Below are 26,579 nucleotides of genomic sequence, written 5' to 3'. Positions count from 1 at the left end.
GGGGTGGGGAGGTGGGGAGGGGGAGTGGGGTGGAAATCAACAGATTTCAATGCTTTTTGCCATGGTAAAGATCAAATAGGAAATGCAAAACATATTTTCTAATACCAGTTCTAATACCTTTACAGGGACATTGCAGGGCTTATTTCATTGATGCATGGAAAGGTTTTCAGATACTTGAATGAAAGCTGATTGAGGCATATAAAATACCATCACTGGCTTCATCCCAGATTTTAATTATTTGCAAAGCTATCTGCATTTAACTCAGATGTTGTTTTTGCTATAATCCCTATTCTCTCCTTTCATTGCACAGCTGAGTTATAAGCCTAAATTTATTGCATTGCAATTATTTCCAAGGCAAAAGAGATCTCAGACCAAACACAGTCCTGTGTAAACGGGGCAGTGAAATCAATGGAATTTATGCCTGCTTATACTGGAGCTTAATATGGATTTATGTTGCCATAAGTATTGAATTATGGCTTCACAGAACGAAACAAAAAGGAGAAGTTGAGCTCTGTAGGGGAAAAATTAACTCAACATAAATATCTTTAATAAGAGCAAGAGTCCAGATTGTGCTGTCTGCATGGCAGTACAAACAGTACTACACTCTTCAAATACTCGAACTATTTTTGTGTAATTGTTTGAAGAGAAAGGCATTACTCAGTCTGAGTAAAGGTATCATGACCCAAAGAGCACACAGGAGGGCAAGACTCAAGTCAGGGTTTCACACAATGATGGCCTATTCCGATTGACTTCAGGGGGATTTTCACTAAAGAGTAAAGGAGTGAGTCACTGATTTATATCAGCCTTCTCCTTCTGCCTCCAGTATGAGGCTGTGACAAGCCAAGAAAAATAAAGACATTCCAATCCAAGACTGACACTGCATCTTCAGCCGGTCCCATTGTGCCCCAGTCCTGCTGCACACATGTTCTCAGCTTTGTAATTGCACAACTCCCATTAATACTAAGGGAGTTGTCTGCCTACAACAGATGAGAATACGCATGATAAATAATATGCAGATCTGACATCATAACAATCCCAAGCACCCTGGGGAAAAAAAAACTGTCAGTCACCCTATTTTGTTGGCTCCTTCAGTTCTCTTCTATGGACAAATATTTCTTCTCTCAAGCCTTTGGCAATTAATAAAGCATCTCTCCCATTAATCACAGAGGCACAAATTTTTAGGGCTGTGGATGTGCAGCAAAAATACACATCATATATACCTGTCACGTTGGCACTATGCTTGCAAACGTGGCAACCAAAGGAAAAGAAACAGCTAGCCAGTACCTGCACAGTGCATCTCTACGCAGTCTGGAAGTAGATCATTAAACTCAGCCAGAGAGGAGCATGGGGATAAGTCACCGTATTCTCACCTATACTCTGGAAACACCCAAGTTATTCCCCATGTTTGAACAGAATGAGAGTGAACATTAACCCACAAAAATTCACACATTCATCACAGGGCATGAAATCCTCAAGATACTCTGTGTACCATTTACGTTTTCTGTTAAGTTTCATTGGGGCTTCAATAGTCTATAAGGATTCTTAGCAAAGAGTGAATTTAATTCAGTCTCCACCTATAAATCAGTACTGTTTGTCAGGAATTATGCAAATCCCTTAAGTATTTTCTGACTTTTAAATTTTTTTTGGCGCTCTCTGCATATCTGTGCATTTTATCGCACTGACGTTTCACTGGTGTTTCAAGCCTGGGCCCGATTCCCACAGGGCCAGTCGTCTGGTGGAAGTCACAAGGCATTTCCTCCTCCTGGGTCGCTGCCCATGTAATCAGGTTGGTAAAAGGGAAGGCCTTTCAGAGGGAGAAGACTGTGAATTTCAACTTAGGGCTCACACAAGTAGAAAAACATACGGAAAAATTCCCCTATTCTGATCTCTCTACCTGTAAAATTGTTTTCTCTTTTGGAATCACTCTTGGATTTTATTCAGCATACTGCACGGTAAGCACCTCTTGGAGTTTCACATGGGGCAGTTCACTTCTTGCTGGCCATCCATCCTTACGTCATCAGCCTGGGGCGCAGCATGTTATTGCTGGACAGACGCCTACTCACAATACGCTCCTTCTGTAATACCCCCATTTGGCGGGCAACATCTTAATATTATTATCTTCTGGTATTTGGCCTGACACAGCCAGCTCCCAGATTCATAAGGGGAAATGTACTTGTTTCACTGATACCAGAACTCTCTTGTGCCATCAAGACTGAAACACAATGTATTATTAATGGCCAGAAGCCAAAGGCAGGGGAGAGAGGCAAGCACATTGTACAAGTCACAAAATGTTACGGACCTATTTCTGAGGGCAAATGACAGGGCTCACCTCTTCCTTTCACCATATCAGGTGTCCTTCTCTTTATAACTATGTTATTGTCAGCCATGCAAGTATGCAGTGTGCACTTCCTCCTCCTTTATCCACTATCACCATCATTACTGGATGACAGCAAGTAATGTTCAAGACTAGACTCTCTAACCTCACACCCCACACCAAGGCTGCAGCTGAACATCCTCCACCAGCCTTTCCCCAAACGGCACCAGCATGGCCCTTGCAGAGTCAGAGCCTGGTCTCAGCCCTTCAACTCCCTGAGCCTGCTGTGGAGAAATCCAGCTGACTTCTAGAGCACATTTACTTTTGATCTGATGACCATCTTGGGCAACTTCTGCCCCCAAGTTCACCTCATTCAGTTTGACATTGTGAAGAGCGCCCTAAGCCTGTGCAAGCACAGCTCCACCAGGAGCAAACAGGAGGTCTGCGCACACAGCCGTAACTGGCAAGGATGGATGGGAGAGAGTCAGAGAAGAATTTGTTCCTCTGTGAAAACATCAGAGCAAGTAAATCTAAGGCTCTACATCAACAGTGAAATATTGCAAATTTACAGGCAATACTCCAGAGTGGTGATGAATCACAAAATACAAATGCAAGTGCCAATACAGGATTTCATCTCTGCACAAGTACATGTATACTTTATTGACAGCAAAAGCAGAGACAAGATATTTGTCATAAAGCTGGGCAATCTGGAACTGGGATAGGGGAAAACTTTGCAATCTTCTCTCTAGTGGCTACATACCATTGCCTGTCTAGAAAAATCTAAAATGAACTGCTCCAAGTCAGTCTTGCCACAATTTGCCTTGTGAATGGAAATTAAACCATTTGTAGCACTTTGCCTAGGAAACCTGCATCTACAACGTATATTTTTGCATAATTTTTAAAAAATTATATTTTTGTTACTAAACACTGTCCACATTCTTACTGAGAACCAAGGAGGAGGGGAACTAACATCTGTGTGGGATGGGAATGTAAGTCAGTGGGTGGATTCTGAATACTGTTAAATGATTGGGGAAAAAAACATGTTTATTTGTTAAAATGGAAACAATCAGTAATGACAAGGGAGCTGAAATATTTAGACAAAACTGTAATGGAACCCAGAGGACGTTATTTAGTTGTTCTCATGAAACAGAGAACCTCCCATTCAAAGTGTTGTACACATTTTTGTAATTTTTTTCCACGGGAGTTCCTAAAAAATGTGGATGCTTTTGATCTGTCTGTAAGACAAGAATTGAATCCTGTGGTCAAGGTGCTGTTGGCAACGTCCCTCCAGAAGAAGTCTTGAGGGATGCTCTCACAGTCTGCAGTACTTGAGCCTGGGAACTTCAGCTCTGCTCTAATACTGTGCAAACATGAGGTGGGGAATTCAAAGGTCTCCAGCAGAAAATCAGAGTTTTAAAAACCAGAATGTGAGAATCTGCATACTGTAGTCACAATGGGACCTGTATCCACAGTTTCTTCAGCATGAAACCAACCTAGAAAGTTCCTGCTCTGCTTCCTCCCTTTTCTTATTTAAAACCAAAAGATTTTGATGATCTATTTTGAGTATGATCCCATATCAGCTGTATCAGCATCACTGATACTTCACCTTTTTGTCTTAGACCACTGGCCTCTTTGAAATTACTGAGCCCCTCTACAGCATCTATTGTAATTAAGGTGTCCTGGTGGTTTTCCTGGTGAGTACCATCCTCCCTGGGACACCGGCAGATAGCCAAAAGCAGCAGAGGATGGGCTGAGGGAAAGATAAAGATGTGTGAGGCTGTGGGAAGAGCCCACATGACAGACAGCGTCCATCCAGAGGGCTGGGCTTGGCTGGGACCAGAAGGGAGGGATTTCCCTGCCTCTCCGTTAACAAAAAACTATTGCTTGGGACATTTGCCACTACCCTGCGTCACATGCTGCCAAAATGGTGGCTATTTCCAGGCACTTCCCCAGAAGCCATACCTCAGATTCCTCCCCTGCCTCCACGACCTTTCTCTGTTTTGCCTTCTACTAGTTGCTTCATCTTCCCTGACTGCTCCTGACCATCACTCATTACGCTGGGAGTGATAGCTGCGCCATGTGTAACTGATCAGCACGAGGGTTTTCAGGTCTAGAGTACTGAAGGTCTTCATATAATTTAGCACAGAAACAAAGAACATTGAAATGTTGGTCTACAGGGTACAATTAGGGATTTCTTGGATTTAGATCAGTTCATATGTAAGTCAAAGGCAGCTGTTACTAATGCACAACTATTCGTCCACAGTCCAATATGCAAAGTACAACTCCAGCTCTCAGATTTTTCTATGAGAGCTGTAAAAAACCAGCTTCGTATATTTGGGGCACTTACAGAAGTATATTATTAACTCTGTAGAATAAGGGCAGACTAAGAATAAAAGTTTGTCTCAAAGACATTGCCAGAAATGTGTTTACCGTAAGTCTACATTAAAAATTATATTAAACATATGTTTGCATTCATATTTGGGCAAAGCCTAAGACTCTCAACACCTTGGCTTGAGACACCAGCACTAGGATTATTAATATCATGCCCTTGGAGCCTGTATATTTGAATCTCATTTCTGTTTGCTGGCAATACATGAAATAATACAAATTCTGATTTTGCTGATATAATGTAGTTGACTAGCTGTATTGTTGCCACTTTTAAAAAACTGAAAATATATTTTAGCACATATTTCAAGCCATCTGTGTTTGCCAAAATAACGCTTGGAACAGATACCTGTTATTTGCATGCATAGTATATAATTAACTAATCCAAATGCACCGAGGTCCTCAGGAGTCTGTCAAGTTACAGGCAATGGCATTTTCTGTTCTCTTAGACCAACAGCAATGCACTAATAAGCCCACATTTGTTCCCAGTGGACATTTTGTCATTCATTTCAGCAGAAGCAGCATGTGCTACTGAATGCTGTGCCACTGAAGTTCAGCAGAACACAAGCTCAGCAAATATGGATAAGAGACACAACATTTAGCACAAATAAGTGAAAAGAAGTACAGTAAGAGGAGATTTTGAACACTAGAGAAAAGGGCATGCAGACTCTCTAGTTTAACTAAAAGTTAATAATTAAACATTAAAACATACCCGTGCAACCAGTTGTGCCTTTCTTGCCTGAATATCCCATATCACAATGACAGATAAATGAGCCTTTTGTATTCTCACAGGTTCCACTCAGACAGATGTTTGGATGCAGATCACACTCATTAACATCTAAAAAAACCATGAATTAAGGTTTATTAAATAAAATTCTGAGAAAGTAACTGGCAAAATCTCTTGCAATATGATGTTTTGGTACAAAAATGGTCTACTTATACAAAGAGAAAACTGCTTAGGTTAGTTATTTCTTACCTAGCGTACATTTCGAGATCTAGTTTAACACTGCTATATTACCACATCTGCATTAACATACCTTTAATTCCAACTTTCCTTAAAAATAGAGACTGATATTCAGCATGTTATCCAAAGAATGACTATCTCTATTTATTGATGCCTTCTATCTATATGTATGTATGTGTATATACATTAATATATGCACGCATATATTACCTAGTTTGGAACAAACATTTCTCCTCAAATACACTCCAGATTTTTAATTTAAATGTGAAAATTTGGTTTTGGAGATACACTGTTTCATTACTTTTTTCTACCAAGGTACAGCACTTGCACATAGTTTTGTCTTAGAGACAAGTTTAAATCAGCACTGGTGATTTACCTTGCTAGAAATTTTCCACGGCATCATCCACCAGCACTTCCTTTCTGCAAGCACTCTCATCTGAGCTGCATAAAAACCTCACTGGAAGAGGACCCAAAGATACAATGCTATAGATCATCATGTTTGCATCCCAGTCTACAGGGATATACAGAGATTACATCTGCATTTGATAAACATAGCTTGTGCAATGGGGCTGGTCCTATGGTCAGGTGGCCAAAATTAGGGCATAAGAGCAGTACTCTTTAAATATTATTGTCTGCCTACTTGGAAATAGTGCCTTAATAAATATTTTTTCCCTAGTTAATGCAGATTGTTAAATATGTACTTTGACTTACCTATGCAAGTCTTCATGTCTTCAGATGCCATGAATCCATCATAGCAAAGACACCTGTATTCTCCTGGGATGTTTGTACACTGGCCTCCATCACAGATGTTAGGATTGTCTTCACACTCATCAATATCTACAGGGAAAAATCAGATTAAAATATGCTACCTTTATGCAATGCAACTAACCATAATCACGGCAAGCAAACATTTTAATGCTCTGATAAACGTGATAAAGATTGAATCCTTGCAAATAACTGAACAGTACATTGCAAAATTGTCCTGATGAGTAAGCTCCTCATCTCCAGCTAAAGTCAGTGGCAAACATTCCCCTCTGACTCCAATGGAAACAGGAACCAACTCTGCAGGTAAAAAAAGTCATCAACAGAAGAAAAAAATACAGAACCTTTGTCACAGCACATGGCCACATACAACTGGAGATTCTTGGATACAATCCATCATTGTTGAAGTCAAAGGAAGCTCTGAAGTCAAATTCAGTGACAAAAATACCGGACTTCACAGAGCTTAAAAAAGCCATCATACATGCAGAATACCTCTACAGGTCTCAAGGGTGGCAACAAACTGGAAACACGGAGTTCAACTCATGATGGGAATAATTACAGTACATACATTTATTTCACTAAGAGATTTTATGGGTTTTTTTAGCATTTCAGCTGACTGGCAAGGCCAGCCATATAGTTACATCCTCTAGCATGTAAGTTGTTTTCTCAGTTCATGAAATTGGCCATCACTGATTGGGGCCAAGCTGCAGAAGCAGACACTTTATTATGTTAATGCAGCCATGCTAAGGTCTGGAATCTTTCAGAGTCCCTGGGGTTATATTAGTGTTCCTTGTAAAAATCCCTAGAATCTCCCTGTGTCAGCACCAACATAGACCAGCGAGAGCAAAAATCAGAAACTCTGCCTAGTGATAAAATGTGAAAAAAATCAGCACAAAAAGGACAAGATTCAGGAACCCCCTCCAAGAGAAAGGGTGTAACTCATTATCAGACCAGTCTATTGTGGATTGCAGTAATTATGCAGCTGCAGAAAATGAACTCACTTTAACTTAATATATTACATTCATTATTCTTCCATATTTCTAGCAGCTAGTGCTTGTGTGGATACACAACTTCTGCAAGGAAGAAGGCTGACCAGTCCCTGTTCATCTTAACAAGCAAATAATGTTGCCATGGACATTAGCCTGGAAATGTTAATTTGGAACGGAATTTGAATTAACATGCAAAATTAAGCTCTAGAAATGGGGATAATAATGACAGAAAGAATGAACTTTATTTACTAACCTGTCACTGTACTGATTTCACAGTTGGGGGAAAATCAGCTGACAAAGAACCTGTTGTTTCTCCTAATTGAGCTGATTATTTATGCATAACCTCACCAATTCAAACCTGACCTACTACTGAACTGAACAGCATTCTTACCAGCTCAATTATGAAGAAATATATTCCGTAATGGCTTCCAGCTTTGTATGATGTTAAAGATAAAAGACATGTTCACACAGAAAGCAAACTGAAAATGTAAAATAGGTGTTTCACATACTCGGGTCACAGTGCTACAATATATTGTACCATGCACAAACGCCTAACACAGTAAAGCCAGATATTCAGTGCAATGAGTAGAAAATGTCATAAAATACATTTTTTCTTATTTTTCACCCAGTTTGGGCAGAGGCAAAATTTCAGCATGCAAATTTTTAATATTCACCACATGTTTATATATGTAATTAACATATCTTCAAGAGAATGTGGCAGCATTTTTAGATACTAAAAGGATGGTGAAGGTGACCTCTCACATCTCTGGATATTTTCTTAGGTAGAGTTTGACTTGACTTCCAAAGGTGTCTGGTGTTTCTGCTATTTAAACCTTTTTATGTGTTGGCTATTGCATTCAAGTCTTTCTTAGAAGAGACTATGAAAATGAATAGCTAATAGCTATTACTGGCTGACCTATGAATGAAATTCTATTTTTCAGAGTTAAGGCTAGACATAAACATGCAAAAATTCACTACTAAGATCAGATGCTTTTTTATTCCTCACCCAGGTAAGATCTGACCACAAACTTCTATGGACATGTTTATGGTCAAGTTAGTTAATGTGTGGACAAAAACACTGAGAACCCATCCCCTCCCCACAGTAAAGGCAATTGCTTCCTCCCTTTTTAATTTTGAGAAGGGAAAGATGATTGTTTTCTATTCCGAAGTTTTTAGTTTAATACGCAGGAAGGTGCTCTAAATGATCAGCTCTGGTTTTGGGTTTAGAGATATCTTTGAGTGGCTAAGGGCAAGCAGGAGTAAAGCACAGAACTCTTTCTAGCCAGTAAGACTTGAGATCCCCAAGACTGCCCAAGTATACACTTGGGTCATTTGGTCCCCAGTCAAGCCAAGAAGATGAAAACAGAAAAGTGGCTCAGAGAACCCCGCTCCCCACCTCCTCCTCCCTTCCCTCTCATGTCCCTCTAATCCCATCACTTGGGTTTAGATTTTGGCTGAGGCACAATTTTGATCAACTGGTTTTATTTTTGCATTGAAAAAGTGCCCCGAACACCAACGTTTGGGCAAGTTTTTGTACGAACTTGCCTCTTCTAGAAACTTGACCTAAAGCAAACTATTTCTAATCTAAATATTCTAGGTTTTGAAATACTTAACTTCAGGGTCAGTCAAATTTGCCCTTTTTCTAATTGATTTCTTTCTTTGAACAAGGGTCCCGTCCTTGCTGAAGACTGGCTACTTTACATCTTTCTGACAGTGTAAGCTACAACGGGGAGGGGTGGGGCGGGGCGCGGGCAAACTACATTTAACTATGCTTTAAGGCTCTTTTATCCTTTGGAATGGTAGCGAGTGGCCTCAGGGTAACCGAGATCCTGGTCAGAGGTCTACAAATATTTGTGAGCTCTCTCTATTAATTCAGTATAGAGAATTCTGCATTTGTTCAACCATAAAGGTAATTCTATTCCAAGGGATTAACCCTGTTATATTTCTCATGCTCTTCAAGGAGCTCTTGGATGGAATTGGCAAACAGCTGGCAAATATTCACATGCCTCAGCGGGCCAGTGGTTGTGCAGCAAGAAGTAAGAGATGAGTAGGGTAGAATTATCTTTCCAGTAACCTATGTGGAAATCACGGAGTACAATTCACTTACTGGGATTTATGACGCCCAGACTCCCAAAGGAGAACACCCAGCCACTACAGAGCTCTGAAAATTTTCTCACAAACGCTGTTTAGAGTGCAAGAGAGCTGTTTCCTAAGAAAGATTCATACTCTTCAGATTTCAGTTTGTCTGAAAGTCATTCAGTTTTGAAGTAATGCAGCATACTTGCATTTGACTAAACAAAGAATTAAAAATAGGAATTTTCTTGCTTGCTTAAGAGCACACAACCACAGAACAGGGCAATCAGCTCCTCTTCTAGCATTTCTGTCTATTCTCTCTCCAATATAACCACACAGTACGCATGCAGAGCATTTTGGCTTATGTTTATGATGATTCTTTCCATTGACTTCAACACATTTTGGATTTGGATCTAATATAATACCTTAAGGGAAAAAATTTATCTCCTACTGAAAAAATGACAGCTTTTTGTTACCAAACAGAATCAACTTGTATACTTTCTGAAATTATGAAGAATCAATTCCCTTCAAAGCAATTCAGTCTGCAGTTGTCCAATTCTGATACTTTGGAGATGTTTACTTTAGAGAAAGAACTTAGCTTTCCGTGCATTAATTACTTTTTTTTTTTTTAACAGTATATTTACAATAGTTTTAATCTTAAAAAGCAGATCCGTTTTTAAACTATTGAAATAAACCCTTTCAGCGGAAGAGTTCCCAAAATCTCCCTTACCAGTGCATGTCCTGTGGTCTGGCATGAGTGCAAAGCCTTGTTTACAGCTACATTCATAGCTGCCCTCCGAGTTTGTACAGAAGTTCTCACAGCCACCATTCATTATACTGCATTCATCAATATCTAAAAAGTAGAAAAGTACAGTTAAAACACACAGTATCTTTTACTTTAAAGCACATTTCAAGGACACACTTTGAGTCAGCTTTCAAACCAGCATCAAACCAGAATCTACACTTGACATTTGCACACTCCTTGAACATTCAAGTGTTTGCAAATATAGGTATTGGGATGGATGTCAGGCATTTAAAGGGATGATATTATCTGACGGTATATACAAATACCTCTGCAGTTCTCTTTCTACATATAAAAAGACCACTGTTGGGTTACCACAGTATCATCAAGGCAACAAAGGTTTTGTAAGGATCAAGGGAAAAAATTATCTACTAGGCAGAATTAAAGCCAGTGGATTTTTCATGTATTTCCGTGGCACAATAAAATGTATGCACATAAAAGAGTGCACAATATGTGATTTAAGCTAAATGTCTTTTACAAAATGTGGCTTTAAGGAAACAGTTACTGGAAAGGCCTACATTTGAGACAATTGCAGATCAAATTAGGAAAAATTCAATTGAACCACATGATTCTACTCCATGGTCTGTCAGGAATGCTGATTTTTAATAAAATACAGGACTCAGGATTTAACAAGTTATTCCTTCTTAATGATCAAATTCTGAAGTCTTAGGCCATTTAAAATAGTATGCTATTTTATGCATAATTGATTTACTAGAGAAAATAAGCTATTACACAGTTAATTGTAGCACTGCCATTATTTCATTCATTCCTTGCATGTAATGGATGTGCACATTTTGATTTTTTTGCATACAATTTTGACAGACTGTACTAGATTTTTGAATCACAGTTAAGAATGTCTTCATACAACTACTAAAGATGAAACAATTATTTGTGTTTTATCTTCCCTATTCACTAGAGATCCCACGTAGATTTTGTCCTTACCAACACAGTATAACTTGTCAGGTGTGGACTGATATCCAGGGTTGCAAGCACACTGATACTTTCCAATCAGGTTGACACAATGTCCGTTTCGGCACAGGCTGGTGCTTAGGTCACATTCATTAATGTCTGTTGCAAAAGAAGAAGAGGAATGCATTTTGGGTCTGAATGAAAATGATACTAAAGCAAACATTGTAAATGCACCTGCAGCAAAAGAGCGGTATAAAAAGCTGTGCACAGTATTGATTTTGCCTGCATGTCTCACCTATACAGGCAGAGATATTTGGTGATATCTGATGGCCTGGAGGACAATCGCACCGAAAACTTCCCTCTGTGTTGATGCAGGTGCCGCCTCGGCAGAGAAGGGGATTGCGCTGACACTCGTCGATGTCTGTGGGGAGAAGACAAGGCACATCACTGCAGCGGCCAGCACTGCCACAGCAGCAGCCCATCCCTTCCCATAGTCTGCTACCCATCACAGCACCATCTGCCTATATCGGCTCTGGAGCCTTTCCTACAGCTAGTCATCCCTTATACCACAGTGCAGTTAAAAAAATAAAACACAATAAATTCGAAAAAGCCTTTTCTAAATATTAACCTACTCTAACTTCAAAGTTCAGGATGGTGTCCCACTTCGTAAAATGGGGATTGTGGGGATAAATTTAACATCCTAAAATCCTGACCCTTGCTCATTTACACATTGGCATCCTGCAGAAGCAGTGAATTCACATTTGGGGTGGAAATCAAGTTAAAGTGAGCTTTAATAAGACACACAAAATGAGAGGGACCTAAACCCAGATGCAATCAAACCTTCAAAAAAGTTAAAAAAAAAAACAAAACCAAAACCAACCAAACAAAAAAAAACCCCAGGCATAGCATTCTAGCACATAGCATAATATTGCACATCTATGGTCTATAAAAAACATACCCATGCAGTTTTTCATCATCATAAATCCACTTTCATAGCCTTCAAAACATTCACATTCAAAGTCTCCGGGTGTATTGACACAGATGCCTTGGCCACAAAGATCAGGAGAGATGCGGCATTCATCAATATCTATAACACAAAACACATTCACAGTATTTTCAAAGGAGTTCAGTTTTTCCTTTTCAAATCAAAGTTATGAGAGATACATCCATGCAATTTACCTGTGCAATTCCTCTCTTCAGAATCAAGGGCAAATCCACTGTCACATCTACACTTAAAACTGCCGATGGTATTTCTACATTTTCCATGGGTACAAAGACTGGGGACCATTTTACATTCATTGATATCTAAAAATGAAACAGTAAGGACATATGATGTTATCACTTCATACAAAAACAGTGCACAAAAGAGCAATGCCGACTTCAGAGCTCATCCTTTCTCATGATAATGACCTCTCCTTTTGGGAAAATTGTAGACCACACTACATAAACTGACCGACTTCCGCCTAACCAACAATGTAGATACTCTGCACTGGAACTGCCAAGAACACTGCCTGCCGTAAAATGGTATTAAGTCTCCCCTTTGTCCCTTTGTCCTGCAGGATCTGATCTGCAGCTCCCTGAAGTCAGCAGTAAGATTTCAGTGAACAGCAGATCAAACCTATAAAGGCAAAGGGAGTTTCCAAAAGAACCACTCTTGTCTTCTGGTTTCTGAGAAAAAAATGTGACTTCCATGAGTCACAGAAAACATGCCGAGCATAAATAAAAGCACATGTCACTTTTCTTTATGGATAATTAATGGCTTAGTAACTGTAAAACTAAGGCTGAAACTAACAACAGCAATTGTCATTCATATACATTTTCCCCTCCTTTCAGACTTCAGAATGTTTAGGTTTTGGGTAACTGGCTTTATTTACAAACATCCATTTGTGCTTCTGACATTGTCCAGCTTAACCCCACTGGTAACCCTGGAAAGACGGCTTTCAGCACACGATGCTAGGGTGTCACTGTGAGATTCCAATTTAATGCTGGAAGTTTACCAACAACAGTCATAACAAGACTTGGTTTACAGTAAATTAAATTCTGCTGATTTGAGCTATCATTCTGGAAACATTTTTCAGCACTTCTCCAAATAGCTCCACAAGAAATTCCCAAAATTATTCACCCTCACTTGCTTGCTCCACAGTAGAATTAAAGTTATTGCACCCTGCACAGGTAAGAAGGATTACTCTTTCAATACATCCACAGCTGACTGCTCAGTTTGTTCCAGTTCTTGTACTATGTGGTGCCAGGTTTTCAAAGCTATTCCATCAGCCAGAGGTGCCATTAGATGCAACACAGGAGGCAAAGTCAGGCACAATTTAACCTCTCTAGTAGAGACACAAATTTAGGTTTGAGGCTGCAGTATTATATGGTATTTAATGGTCTGTGACACAGACTAAATTATCTTGTGTTTTATTCTGGCCTTAATTTCCATGAAATCTAATTGGATTTTCAAATGTGCCTTAAGGTGAGTGAAGTGCCTGACTATCACTGAAATCTTCAAACCCACAGGAACTGTCCGAAGCAAGAGTAAAAGGAAAAGCCAGCAGGATTTGCTGGCAATAAACCACAAACGGATCACATACCTTTAGAGAAAGGTTTCCCAGTTATCTCTATCTTCGTAGAGAACCCAGGTCCTCTTGGACAAAGAGCTTCAAATTCAGGTGATCCCTTCAGAGGACACTCCTCGCACTCAAAGCCCCATGCTGCCCCCACTGAACAGCAGCAAGCATCCATTCGGTGTCGGCCTGGTATCTGTGAGGTGCATTGCTCATCTTCATGCTGCAGGTAGCAACTCTCCAAGCGAATGTCTGTTGGGCAATTGAACAATATGTTGAGAGAGAAAGAGAAAATTTAGTTCACTGCAGAGGAATCCTCTTCCAGAATCCCTTCACAGGACAGTTTACTCCATGTTTTTGTGGACTCAGAGGAGTGTACCAAGCACACTGCATGATTTCTAACAGCAAAATATTAAAGCTAAACTCAGAAATTAAGAGTTGAAGTAAGTTTAAAGCGCCATTCTGAAAAATGGTGCTAAACACTTGAAGTAAATTTTGGATGAGAAGAGGATTTTAAGCATTCCAGCTTACCATACCTATATAAGGCCTTTTAATAACTACAAGCTATGCCTTGTTCTGAAACAAATCTTAGGCATTTACTGTCACAAAGGGACAAAGGTGCTTTGGATGGACAGCACACAAAACTTGGTTATTCAACTCTCCATTAAGGTATACAGTGTGGCTAGGAACACCACATCCCTCCTCAGACACCTGAGTCCCAGCCCACAATGGTGCCCCCCACCACCCTTCCAACCTTGGTGATTTCAGTGGGGCTGCAGATGAAGAGTGCTAAGAGCACAGATGATCTGTAGGGATTTGTCAGACGAACAATCTGGAACTAAATCAATGCTATTCACCAGCTAGCAGATGGTGATGGGCTTTAGCTACTACCATTGGAATCTGTTCATATTCCAGTTGAACTAAGTTCATGTCCCTGATTGATTCCATTTGAAAATTACTTATGTGGACAAAAATAATTTTGTTAGACTTGTAAACTTGTAAGAAAACATGCAGCGTAAACATTGCTCACCACATAGATTTTCTCTTCCCTAGTAGACCTGTAAATGGAATTAATACCTACCAAGACATGTCCGTCCAGAAGCATCTAAAGTCATTCCACTGGGGCACTGGCAAACAAATGATCCCAAGGTATTGACACACTGCCCGTTTGTACAGACTCCAGGAAACACCTCACATTCATTTACATCTATTTCCAAACAAAATGTGAATAAAAGTAATCGCTAGCATGCTAAACATGAACAAATCGGAAAAAAATATGAACATTCTAATGTTTAGTTTTTAGGATAAAATACAAAACCACAGCAGTTTACATGGCCTGACAAAATTCCAAATATTTAGGATTTCTTATGCAAATCATCCAGAACCAATTAATTACAGAAAACTGCCGATGATTAGAAATAATGCATGTTGCTATTTGCCATTCCTACATATAGTGAAATCAAATTCAAAAGTAACAAAAAAAGGGAGAGGCATTTAAAAATTATATCAATTTTCATACTCACTGTGGGCCAGATTTTTGAAGCAAATGGGCAAAGAAAGACAAAGGTAAGTGCATAATGAGATTATGCATTATTCCAATGAGATTAAGTTATGCTGTATTTTTTTAATGTTTTATTTTTTAAATTTTTGTATTTTTAATGTTTCTGTCTTATCAGGAACACATCTGCATGTCTAGAAACTACAACACCCTTTGAAATCTGGCCCTATGATCTGGTCAGCAATTAGTAATTTTATATAGATTAAAATAAAACTCCTTATGACTGCACGCAGAGTTTAACTTCATTAAGTAAAGATTATATTTCTGTATTTAAGTGGCAAATTTAGCACTTTTGAGTAAGGATAATTTGATTAACTGTGTTAGCTTGGCCTGAGCATAAATAAATGTTTAGTAATCTAAGTGTGGGGTCCTCCCACCAGTGTCCTTTGTGAAAAGCATATGCTCCACAACTGTCTTTAGGAAAAAAGCCTGCAGCATTAAATATGGCCCAAGATGAAGCATGACAATTTTTAAGACAGGAGAGGATAAGAACAAGAAATGAGAAAAGAATGACTGATAATCTATAGCTGAACAGTCATGTATGGAGTAATCAAGAAGTGGGTAGGTTGGACTCGCTAGGCCTCCAGACAAAACTGGTGCAAACAGATTCTGCAGCTCTCAAACCGCATGGAGCAGGGTGGACATCAGTGGCCTCTGCCCTTGCACAGATATTATAAATAAAAGGCCCATATTGACTGGAAAGCAGCAAGTAAAGCCAGTGGACTGTTAGAAACAACTGAAACACAGTTCACAGCCTGTGAACTATATTCCAGCTGACAACTCCAGGGCTCACCCGTAAACTAGAGAAACACTGCCAGTTTAGTTTGCTTATTTCCTTGCACAAGGTCCATTACTCATTTTACATGGGCTGTGTATGGGAGAACTGAGTATCACCTTTTGGGAACTAAACTTACTGCCTTGTCCTGTCTCTCACTTGCCAGCAAATTTCCTAGAGATCTTCCCCTGTCTTGAAAAATGCTTACATTGGTTGAAACCCAAATACGGCCTCAGCATGTTAAAAGCAGGGGAAACTACTCTGAAAAATCTGGGGCTATCTAGGTCCCACTGAAATGAGAAAGATTAAAGCATGTAATAGATGTAATCCGAAGTGCTGGTAAAGGAAATGCTGAAAACAGTTATGTCTACATCTTGGAAGGTTAAACTTTCCATCCCAGCAGTGTTGAAAATGTTCTAAGACTTTCCTTGTGAAGAGAGATAGGTGGGGCCACTTCCCCCCCCACCCCTTTTCTTTCAATTACACACTCCAGAAAGTGTTGCTGAGGTCAGATAAGTTATGTACAGTGGGTCTGCAACACAGACGTGCCAAGGTATTCAGTCATCATTTGGAAAGCAAAGAATATGTGTGAGGGTGTTCCTCTTTTTTTTTTTGTTTTATTTTATTTTTTGTTAAGGGAAAAAACAATGTTTCTTTATGGAAGCTACATATGGGAGTAATTTTTAAAAAATATTTTAACTGCAGTGTCATGTCAGATGTTGTAAGTCAAGATGACCCACAGCAGTTTGAGACTCTCTGAGCTTCTGCATATTATGGAAATATGCAGTGTTTTGCCAGGGGTTCAAATCAATTCAAATGAAGATGAAATAGGGTGGGACCTTCAATTCTCACAGAATAGTATAGAGTCATCTCATACCAAGCAAAAAGCTACACATTTAAAAAATCTTCAACCTTTTCTTTAACCAAAGTTTAACTGTGTCCTGGTGCCCTTTTTTTTTTTTTTTCTTTCCCCAGTAAGACTTTGAAACTATGCTTTGGAATGTATCTGATTTCATATAATGTTGCATGGAAGAAAGCCAAAGTTAAGGAAAAAAACCAAAAAAAAAAAACTTTCATGTGAAATATATTCTTTAAACATTCTTTTTCTAAAGCATAGTAATGGCTTGTCATACCACTGTATCAATAATGCCACGTTTTATAACATATATAAGATGCATACTTTGCCCTAATTGGTCACTCAGTTAACAGTATTTGAAGAGAGAGAACCATCTCCTTATACTGGTAGACACTATATTTGCAAGTGTGTACCATGAGATAAACTGTGAGTATGCAGGAATGTTAAACAAACTGAAACCAAATTCATCCCTGACATAACTCTGATGAAGTCAATGGAACTACACGAGGTAAGAATTTGGCATAGTGTTCCTCTATGCTAAATTAACCACTTAAATCAAAACACTGGCATTTTTTCATTCAAGCTTTGATTTATGTTAAGGCAACAATAAATACCTTCACACAATGTTCCTCTTATTCTTGAATATCCCTTTTGACATATTGGGTCTGTAAAACAAACAAAAGTGAACTTTTAGAACGCTACAGTCCAAAACTCACCATTAACTTATTGTGCAAAACTGATCATGTGAAATATTATCTAGAGTTTATTGCTATGAGAAGTCTGAGTGCTTAGACAGTATCTCAGTATTTTCTGAAATAACAAAGAGATAAGATGCGGCAACTACATAAACTATCTAGAGTGTCAGCCATTATCCTCTTTTGCTTCCCATATGTCTTAGCCAGCTAACCCAAAAGTGGTTATATGATTCCTGCTTCATTCAAATCAATTAATTCATTTAACTTGATCACAGCACATTACAGCCCTATTTACCACGGATGGATGAGGATGAATTCTGCTAAGATACACAGGATAAAGTTAACTAAAGATTTGAGCAAACTAGCAGCTTTCAGCATATATAAATAACAACCCACACACACTTCTGCATTCATCAGCTCATCCTGGGTTCCCAGCTCATCCCACAGTTCAGTCTAATTATTAAGTGAATATGGAGAGACCTCAACCCGTTTCTTGATCAACCATATGATTCTCTAGGTCATCAATTAATCTACAGAGTATAATAACAAAGGCTACTCCCTCTCCTCCCTCCATTACCACACCAAAGATCCATTTGTTGCAAACATTTTCTTGGGAGCTCTGGGGAACATGCATCTATTGCTAAATCATTAGGAACTGTAGATCACTAATTATGACAAACCATGCTAAAAAAATGCTGCAAGTTACAGACTGTAGGTGTGGTCCCTTCCCTTCAGAATTTAAACTTGTAAAATGTTTACTATAAAATCCAAAGTTAGAACCTTCTGTAGCTACATGCTACCTCTCAAATACTAAGACTTCTCTTTTTCACACAGAATAAGGAATGAGTGCTTGATAAGAGAACAAGTAAAGTTATTTGTCTAACCCGTGCCCAAACTTCTATGACAATAATCTGGACCAACCTCAGAATAGGAAAAATCCTAGGTTCCTAAGAAAAATGAACAGCGTTACCTCGTTCACATGGTGTACACGGGCTTCCCCAAGCAGCACCTAGTGAGGAACAACACTGGGACTTCAGAGTTGCTCCGTTGATATTTATTTCACATCTTCCATCCACTATGTTCTGCCAACAGGTACCCTTAACGGTTTCTGTTTGGAAAAAAACCCAATATATTGTCATGCAGATTGTTTAGCATTATACATTAATATATTTGCAAACACACTTGAATTTAACCATGAAAAAGAATCATCCTTTCATTATAACTTACCACATCAGATCTGAATTTATTTTAAAAGCTCTTAATTTATCCTTCTCCATGCTGGACTATAGCCTGAAATCACCCCAGCACAGAGCCCTTGCAAATCCTACTTTATGCTTATTGATCTTAATGGGGAATATCTCAACAACATTCAAGCCCTGAGTCATTGTATTTATTATGACTCAGATTAGAGGCACATGCAGAAGAACGGGGTAGATACTAACCCTTTTCAGAGCTTCCATTAATCTGTTTGATACTCCAGTCTGGATATCTGATCTTCCCATAGAGGGAGTGGCAAGAGATAGCTAAGGATCAGACAGAGCTATAGTTCCACAGTTTTCCTCACTGATTAGGCAATAGCTATAAATTACTGTCCCTCCAGAACAGGTAAGGGAAGAAATTATGAGGCCACAGAGTATCTGAGTCACAGCATTGTCCGTGGCTGCTCTTGACCTGGTCTGGACTGTATACAACTTACTCATGCTCCATCTCAAATAGAAAACTGGCCTTTCCAGAGAGCAGATCTTAACGAGAACATGTCCACCCCTCTTGCAGGAGGAATTAAGTGGGTGAGCATAGTCCTGAAGAAGTAGTATTCACATTTCTCTATTTGTTACAAAAAAATTGCATCTCTCTTTCAAATTTGACATGGAAGCACACCATGCTCCCAAGTGCTAGTCACACTTTATGTACCCACAGGTGAAAACAAACACTTTCTCAACATCGTTTCTGCAACGTTTTCCACTAAATTTATCTACACAAGTTATTTTTAAATATTTTCTAAACTTGGTGTACAGTGTTTGTATGTTACTGGACATTTTCAACCAGCAAATATAAAATCTTCAGAAGAATAAATACCTATGCAGATGGTTCTGGTTGTATCCAAAGTACTTTCAGGAGAACATTCACAAGCAAAAGAGCCTGGTGTGTTTTTGCATACCCCATTAACGCAGGGGTTAGATTCGCACTCATCAATATCTAGAAGAGAAACACACTGCCGTTAGTGCCAGGAAGCGTTAACAAAAATACATATGGCCTTTTTCAGCTTAGGGAAAAATGGAAGAAACTTTCCTCATGACCAGTTTTCCTGATATTCTGTTTTTCTACTATGAAACTCTTCACAATAGACTAACGATGCATGTGTCCTAAAGACATATTAACATGTTAGAACATCAAAACATTGAACTTGGAAGCAGCATCTCATTTTTCAGTGATATCGAGCTATTGCCTTGCTTTGTGGTGATGGACTGTGTTGTTTAAACAATGTTTAAACCCATCCTGTCTGTGGCTCAAAAAGGGTTCAAACTAGGAGCCGTCTGGCTCTGTCCTCCACACAAGTAACAGATTTGTAAAACTTGGTTCTTCTAAAGTTTTTCTCACCCTTGGCACAGTGTGGGCCCACTGGTAGTAGTCAATAAGCAGAATGCTAACATAGACCTAATACAGGCTATTCCATGAGGTTATCTAATGCTTTCATTTTGGCTTTGTCTCTCCTCATTCCCCTACTTCCCCATATAATTTCTTTATGTTTTTTTTTTAGTTCTACACATTATATCCTCATTAAGGTTCAAAGTATTTCTGACACAATCTGAGAACAATCCAAATGAGTAAAACTAGGATCAAATCGGGTGTTACCAAATACCTTCACATGTCTTTAGGTCAGGAGTGTATACAAATCCTTTTGGACAGGTGCAGGTGAAACTTCCAGGGGTATTTCTGCATTGCCCATTGTCACAAAGCAGCATGTTCAGCGCACATTCATCGATGTCTATAATGAAAATCAAGAACTTTTTAAGAAAGAAAACATTTCTGGAATAGAAGCCAGGACAGAATTTCCCTCCCAACAGCCACATTTCATGAGATTTTGTGTATGTGGAGAGAAGAAGGAGACAAAGGGGACAGAGAGAGAGAATACTCACACACATGACTTGCACTGTTTTTCAAAGACACTAAAAACATTTCTAGATTTTTTTAGTAGACAGCAGGCTTGGAATTATTTCAAACAGAAATGACCATTCCAAATAAACTAACACTAAAGATCCCACTTACTGCACCTTCCTTCTTCATGAAAACTACCTTTAAAATAATGGAAACAATAATAGTTATATGAATTCAAACCACACAAATATTACCTAGAGAAAAATTAATAGTTTAATTTTGTTTTTTAAATAGGGAAAAATTAAAAAAAACCCCACCCTTCTCTGTATATTTTTGTTGACTTTTTCCTGGGCTTTATTCTTTAGCAGGCTGCTTTGCTTTTATAAGAGCTCGTACTTCCTTTCTACACATCTTCATAATACATGACAGCCATACCATGGTTCAAAATAAAGCTGGGAATCACACTTTCATCTTGCCTATATTGTGGAAGAGGTCTATGCAGTCTCTGATTCCCTGCACAGCAGCCCCCACAATCATGAAAGAAATGAGGAGAGGATTGGTTTGGAAAGGTTTGCTGATCATCCTGGTCTTTAAATCGCCATTTTTTCCAAGCTGGCTCTGAACTGTCCTAGATGTTATGGTTAACAAGGCCAATGTAAGTCTACACTTGCTTCAGAGGTGAAAAATTTAAATAAAAATGCTAGTGCTAAATTTCAAGAGCCCTTAGGAAATCTTTGGAAGAGCTGTGGTCATTAGAGAGAAGTTGCAAGAAGGTGGCAATGGGCCATGAATGGCAGGTGAAGACCAGGAGAGACCCAGAGAGCAGACAGGAACAATTGGCTAAGTCAGAGAGGCCTCAGAAAGTGTTGAGAGAAGTTGGGAAGACTCAGAGGGTCAGTGCAGCAGCTGGGAACAGCAAAAGTGCTAGGAAAAGCAGGGAGATTTGCAAAATAAAACAGACCGTGTGGGAAGCTTCACAGGAGTTCAGAAAAATTGAGAGAGGGCCAGGTGGAACATTATGGAAGAATGGGAAACAGCTGTGATGGAGCATGGATGTGGGCTGCAACGGGGTGGGCTGGGAAGCAGCTGGAAAACTCACAGATGGATGGGGAGAAGGGATGCCATAAGCTACAGGCAGACACTGAAATGGGACATGGATAATTAAAGCCAAAGAAGCAAATGGGAAAATGGGATGAATTTTACAGCATGACTTTTATCAAAGATAGATCAACTCTTTTTTTTTTTTTTTAAATAAGATAGTGGATAGTTTAGACTGGGATAACATAGATGACTTAAGCTATTTAGGTTTAAGTAGAGAATACAGAACCCAAATAAAATTATTATGTAAGCTGGAGATAACACGAAGGAATTTAAGAACTTTAAGGTGGTTCCAGAGCTGGCTGAAGGAGAGATTACAGTAGGGTAAAAGGGGAGTAATCATGATGGAGAGAGGATATTAGCAATGCCTTTCAGGGATCAGGCTTGGGACTGGCCTTAGAAAATATTCATTGCAATGTAGAAATAAAAAATGAATGGGATCAAAAACTGTGGACAACACTAAGCTGGAACAAAAGGATTTGTATTACCAATACAGAGAATCATGCAAGACTAAATTAATCTTGACAATGTGAATAAGAGAAATAAGATGAAATATAATCATCAACGTTCAAAACCTTGCAATTAGGGACCAATAACAATAACGTGCTATAAACCAGAACTCATCAGTTGAAGGCTACCGAGAAGACAAAACTCTGGATGTAACTCCCAATTAGAGGTTGACTTTGATCCCAAAGTATAACATGTATTTGAGAACAGACTAACGCACTCTAGAATCAGTTTAGGCAGGATATTCCTAGAGGCAATGGAGAACTGCTGGCACCACTATACAAGGCACTGGTCAGTCCTCATCAGGACACTGTATACTGGTCAGATCAGTTGTGTTCAAGAGAAGGCTACAGCCTCTGCTTTTATGAAAAGACTGAAAGTGTGGATTTAGATGGTTTAGCCAACAGAGTTTGAGAAAGGATGTGATGATTCTTTACAAATACTTTCGGGATAAGCGCTGACATGGTGCTAAGTCAAAGGATAATATTAGTACAACATCAACTGATAATAAAATGGTCACAAAAAAATTTTAGCAGGAAACCAGAAGAAATTTCTAATCAGTTGTGCAAAGGAGATCTGGAACAATGCACAAATGCATTGTTCCAGAAGAAGAAAAGAATCTAAGAGGTTTTAAGTCATGGGCTTTCGATGGGACCCTGTAATGGAACATGAGAATTGCCAGAATAAAAATTCTTAACAGGAGTCTGCAGGCATCTGATGGTTATTTCTACATCCCAGATAGCATGACAAGAGACCGGACAGCTACTTATTTGAATTCTTTTAATCCCATGCCACAGTGCTTCCACTGATCACCTCTAAGGAGCAAGAACTTATTTCACTTTTTCTGTGATGAAAAATTTGGCTTTAGATTTTTTTCACTTGTACAGCACAGGAAGTCAGCCCTAGCTAGAGACACCATGCCATCAGATTTTGCTGGTGCTTCCAATGACAATGAATTTTCCTGTGTCTGACCAGTACACTTAACACAGTTAAACCAATAGCCCTGTCTTAAAGTTGAAAGGGAATTTTCCCCAAAGTCAGAGTTGGGAGAAACCATGTAAGCCTTCTGTAGCGTATGGGATCCTTATCTTCTTATGATCAGTTGGGAGTTTTACTTAAATCCCCTGCTCTTGGAGGCACCTAGCACACTGGTGATCCTAGATCCCTCCTGTGGTGCATTGTAATTGCAGGATCTGGGTTCTTTTGATTTTGAGAAACATTGGTACTGCAGAGTGCATGTTCAGTGGACTTAACTGAACTGGATATTTATTGCCTGGTTGCCAGTGATTTGAGTCACTGATGGCAACGGTCCCTTACAGCCCCACAATGGAGGATTTTATAAGCATTGTAAAGCACTGAAATTAAAACAAGAATTCAGCAGAAACTTCCAGAAATATCAGAAAAGCAGCTAGTGGATCTGATGAAACACTGATAAAAAACGTGAAGGAGGATAAAAACAAGTATCAAACTTCAAAATGAAAAATGGGACACTTCATACCAATGCAGTTTTTCCCAGTTGAATCCACTTCATATCCAGGATTACAAATACATTTGTATGTTCCATGCAGATTCTCACACCTTCCGTTTGGACAGAGATCGGTATCCAGTAAGCACTCATTAATATCTACATAAAGGTAAAAAGAAAAAATGAAAAAAGGAGAGTCAGTTGTTGAGGGGGTTAATTCTCCAAACTAGAAAAAGATATATTTTCAATATCACTAACATTGGCTGCTCCACATTTATAATCATGTAGTTCTGTTCAGGGAATTCACACCTAAATATTGACACTCAAGAGAAAAAAAGCATCCCTTTCACACTGCCTTAAGACCATCTCTAGCCTACAAATATTGTAACTGTAGATAAGAACTGGGATATTAAACTGGGGTCTTACATTTAGAGATGCACATGTATTAATACCCCCCTGTACCTCCTGATTCATAGCATTTCCAGATGGCATCACTCTCCAAAGCATGAACATCCTTCCTTTCTGAATGCTTTTCCCTCTACTGCCAGCAAATCTACTAGTGAGTACTGGCTGACTTAGAGTTTGCAGTTTCACAGTTTGATGACTACAAAGCTTTTATTGTAATCATTTGCTCCTTCTCTGCAATTAACCTAACTGTCAGCCTGGCCTTTTTGACAGATGGAAACATGTGAGGAAGCTCAACGTTCAACATGGCTTTATTCTTCAGGATGATTTCAGTTGAAATGTGCAAATATGACTTACATATATGATTCCTAAGTCATATAGGTAATAACACTTCTCACAAACTTGCCATTATTTTATAACAGCACTCACATACATTCCATGGCTTAAAACAGAGAGGGTGCACTGGTGAAATGGCATGCTCCACTCATTTCATCCTAAATTATTCTAATGTGTTGCAAACAGCAATTTGAATAAGCCTTCCTCTCATTCTTTCCTGCCATCATTGCCACCAGCATGTCTAACAAATCAAGGATATCAGAACTGCTATAGTTTGAATTACATTAGGTGATCTTACCATTTCCTCCTGCAGTCATGCCAGTTCCACTGCTGCACAGAGCCTGATACTCAGCTGGAAAAGTATTAAAATATTTACTGGAATATTCTTCCTTAGCTTATTGCTTTTAGCATCATCATTTACAATATGCCAATTAATTATTAGAATGAAATAACATGCCTGTCAATTATTCTACAAACATTAATAGCCTCACAGTGTTCTGAACCTGTGAAACATTTTAGCAGATTCAGGGTCTGCATCTGCTCATGAAGATGGATGAGTAAAAACGTCACATGGTGAACTGAGGCATTTAGGAATAGACATAAACTTCATGCTGGCCCTCCTACACAAACGAACCATAACATATTCACAGCAAGGCTCTCCAGAACTCCTATGTCCAAGCCCTTGCTCAAGGTGCACATTCAAAGTGACCAGGAAAGTTTTCCTATAAATCTAGCCTGTATTTAACTTCATTTAGCAGGAGTGTCTTCAGGAGTTCATAGAACATCAAGGATCTCTTATCCTTAAAAAAAAAATTAAAATATGTATCAAAGTATCTCAAATATCTCAATTACTGCTGGGTTCAAGTTCTTCTTTTGAGTTCAGAACAATTAACAGAATAAACTGACACCCAGATCAGCATTAATTATTGCCATATAGGTCAGCATTTTCCAATATATTTGCACTTTAATAACAGCCCAAATAATTACATTGCTAAAATTAATAAATATTGAAAATATTTATGGAATTAGCTGTCTTTTCTTTAAGGAAAATCACATGCAAAACATCTCCCAATATTATCATAACCAGCAGATTAATATGTACCCTGCTTGAATCAAATAATCGCTGCCACTGTATGTGAAAGCAGACCTGCTCTGGACATTCATCAGCAAAACTTTTAGTCTAGAATGGCAGGAACTTCTGCAAAGAGCTTCTGAGGAGCACAGAGGGACAAATGTCTTCCTTTCAGGAATTTTTTTCAGTCTCTCTGATACAATGTTCCTTTCTAAAAAATCTTCTCCTTTCCTCCCCCACTCAAAGCCCAAAGAAATGCTATACTTCACCCTACATGAGATGGCATTTTTTAACAACTGAAGAGGTGGGAAAGATAACACAGGAAAAATAGCTTCCACATATGTAAATGTTCTGCTAACGTAACTCAAATATAAAACAGAAGTCAATCATACAGAGTCCAACATTTACAAAAGATTTCAACTCTACTGTACAATAAGAAGAGCCCACTGATATCAGCAGAGGCTGCTGCAAAGGCTCCTTCCTAGTCTGGTAACATTTCCTTGGTGTTTTGCTATTCTAAACAACACAGCATGTTATAAAATGGTGGTCAGCAAGTTCCTGATGAAGAGCTCACATGAGCTCAACCAGCCTAATTTGTTCCAAATGGTTTTGTCTCCCTAATGCTTTTCATAAAGCTATCAGTTAAAACTAAGATTTAAAAAATAAATCTAAAATTATTTTTGCCTACAAAGCAGATACCATGTTAGTATGAGATGCTTTTGAACTCCTGATTGAATGGCATATTTTGTTTATATGCAACAACAAATTCGCTGAGTGAAAAGAATCACTCAACAAAGTTGGGCTTCAAACTAGCTCCCTGCAGTCAGTCACCTCCATGAAACCAGGGTCTCTTTATTTAATGGCTTCACAACAAGGACTCTTCTTGGAAGAAGTGCTTTCCTAAAAGCAGATTCTGCCCATGAGAATGATTAGGATTGCTTTCTTGCCAGAGAGAAGTTA

The 26,579-nt window shown here is 38.9% G+C and overlaps 1 protein-coding gene across 1 annotated transcript in view; it reads right to left on the bottom strand.

Annotated features, from left to right (window-relative positions):
- Positions 1–5,411: 5,411 nt before the first annotated feature.
- LOC104081352 (fibrillin-1-like) overlaps positions 5,412–26,579 on the bottom strand; it is a gene marked incomplete at its 3' end in the record, with an annotated part of 96,680 nt that continues 75,512 nt past the window's right edge. The window contains exons 17-31 of the mRNA XM_009584068.1: positions 24,846–24,899; positions 23,840–23,965; positions 20,501–20,626; positions 19,717–19,836; positions 18,611–18,748; positions 17,560–17,610; positions 14,838–14,963; positions 13,784–14,008; positions 12,378–12,503; positions 12,157–12,285; positions 11,494–11,619; positions 11,232–11,357; positions 10,218–10,340; positions 6,375–6,500; positions 5,412–5,537 (exon numbers count right to left, since the gene is read on the bottom strand). Coding sequence (XP_009582363.1) covers positions 5,412–5,537; positions 6,375–6,500; positions 10,218–10,340; positions 11,232–11,357; positions 11,494–11,619; positions 12,157–12,285; positions 12,378–12,503; positions 13,784–14,008; positions 14,838–14,963; positions 17,560–17,610; positions 18,611–18,748; positions 19,717–19,836; positions 20,501–20,626; positions 23,840–23,965; positions 24,846–24,899 — 1,848 coding nt within the window. The remainder of the gene's footprint in view (positions 5,538–6,374; positions 6,501–10,217; positions 10,341–11,231; positions 11,358–11,493; positions 11,620–12,156; positions 12,286–12,377; positions 12,504–13,783; positions 14,009–14,837; positions 14,964–17,559; positions 17,611–18,610; positions 18,749–19,716; positions 19,837–20,500; positions 20,627–23,839; positions 23,966–24,845; positions 24,900–26,579) is intronic.

Source organism: Fulmarus glacialis, unplaced genomic scaffold (assembly GCF_000690835.1).
Source record: "Fulmarus glacialis isolate BGI_N327 unplaced genomic scaffold, ASM69083v1 scaffold5848, whole genome shotgun sequence".
NCBI lineage: Eukaryota > Metazoa > Chordata > Aves > Procellariiformes > Procellariidae > Fulmarus > Fulmarus glacialis.
Note: the sequence above shows the minus strand (reverse complement) of the source record. Positions and strands in the feature narration are given on the sequence as shown.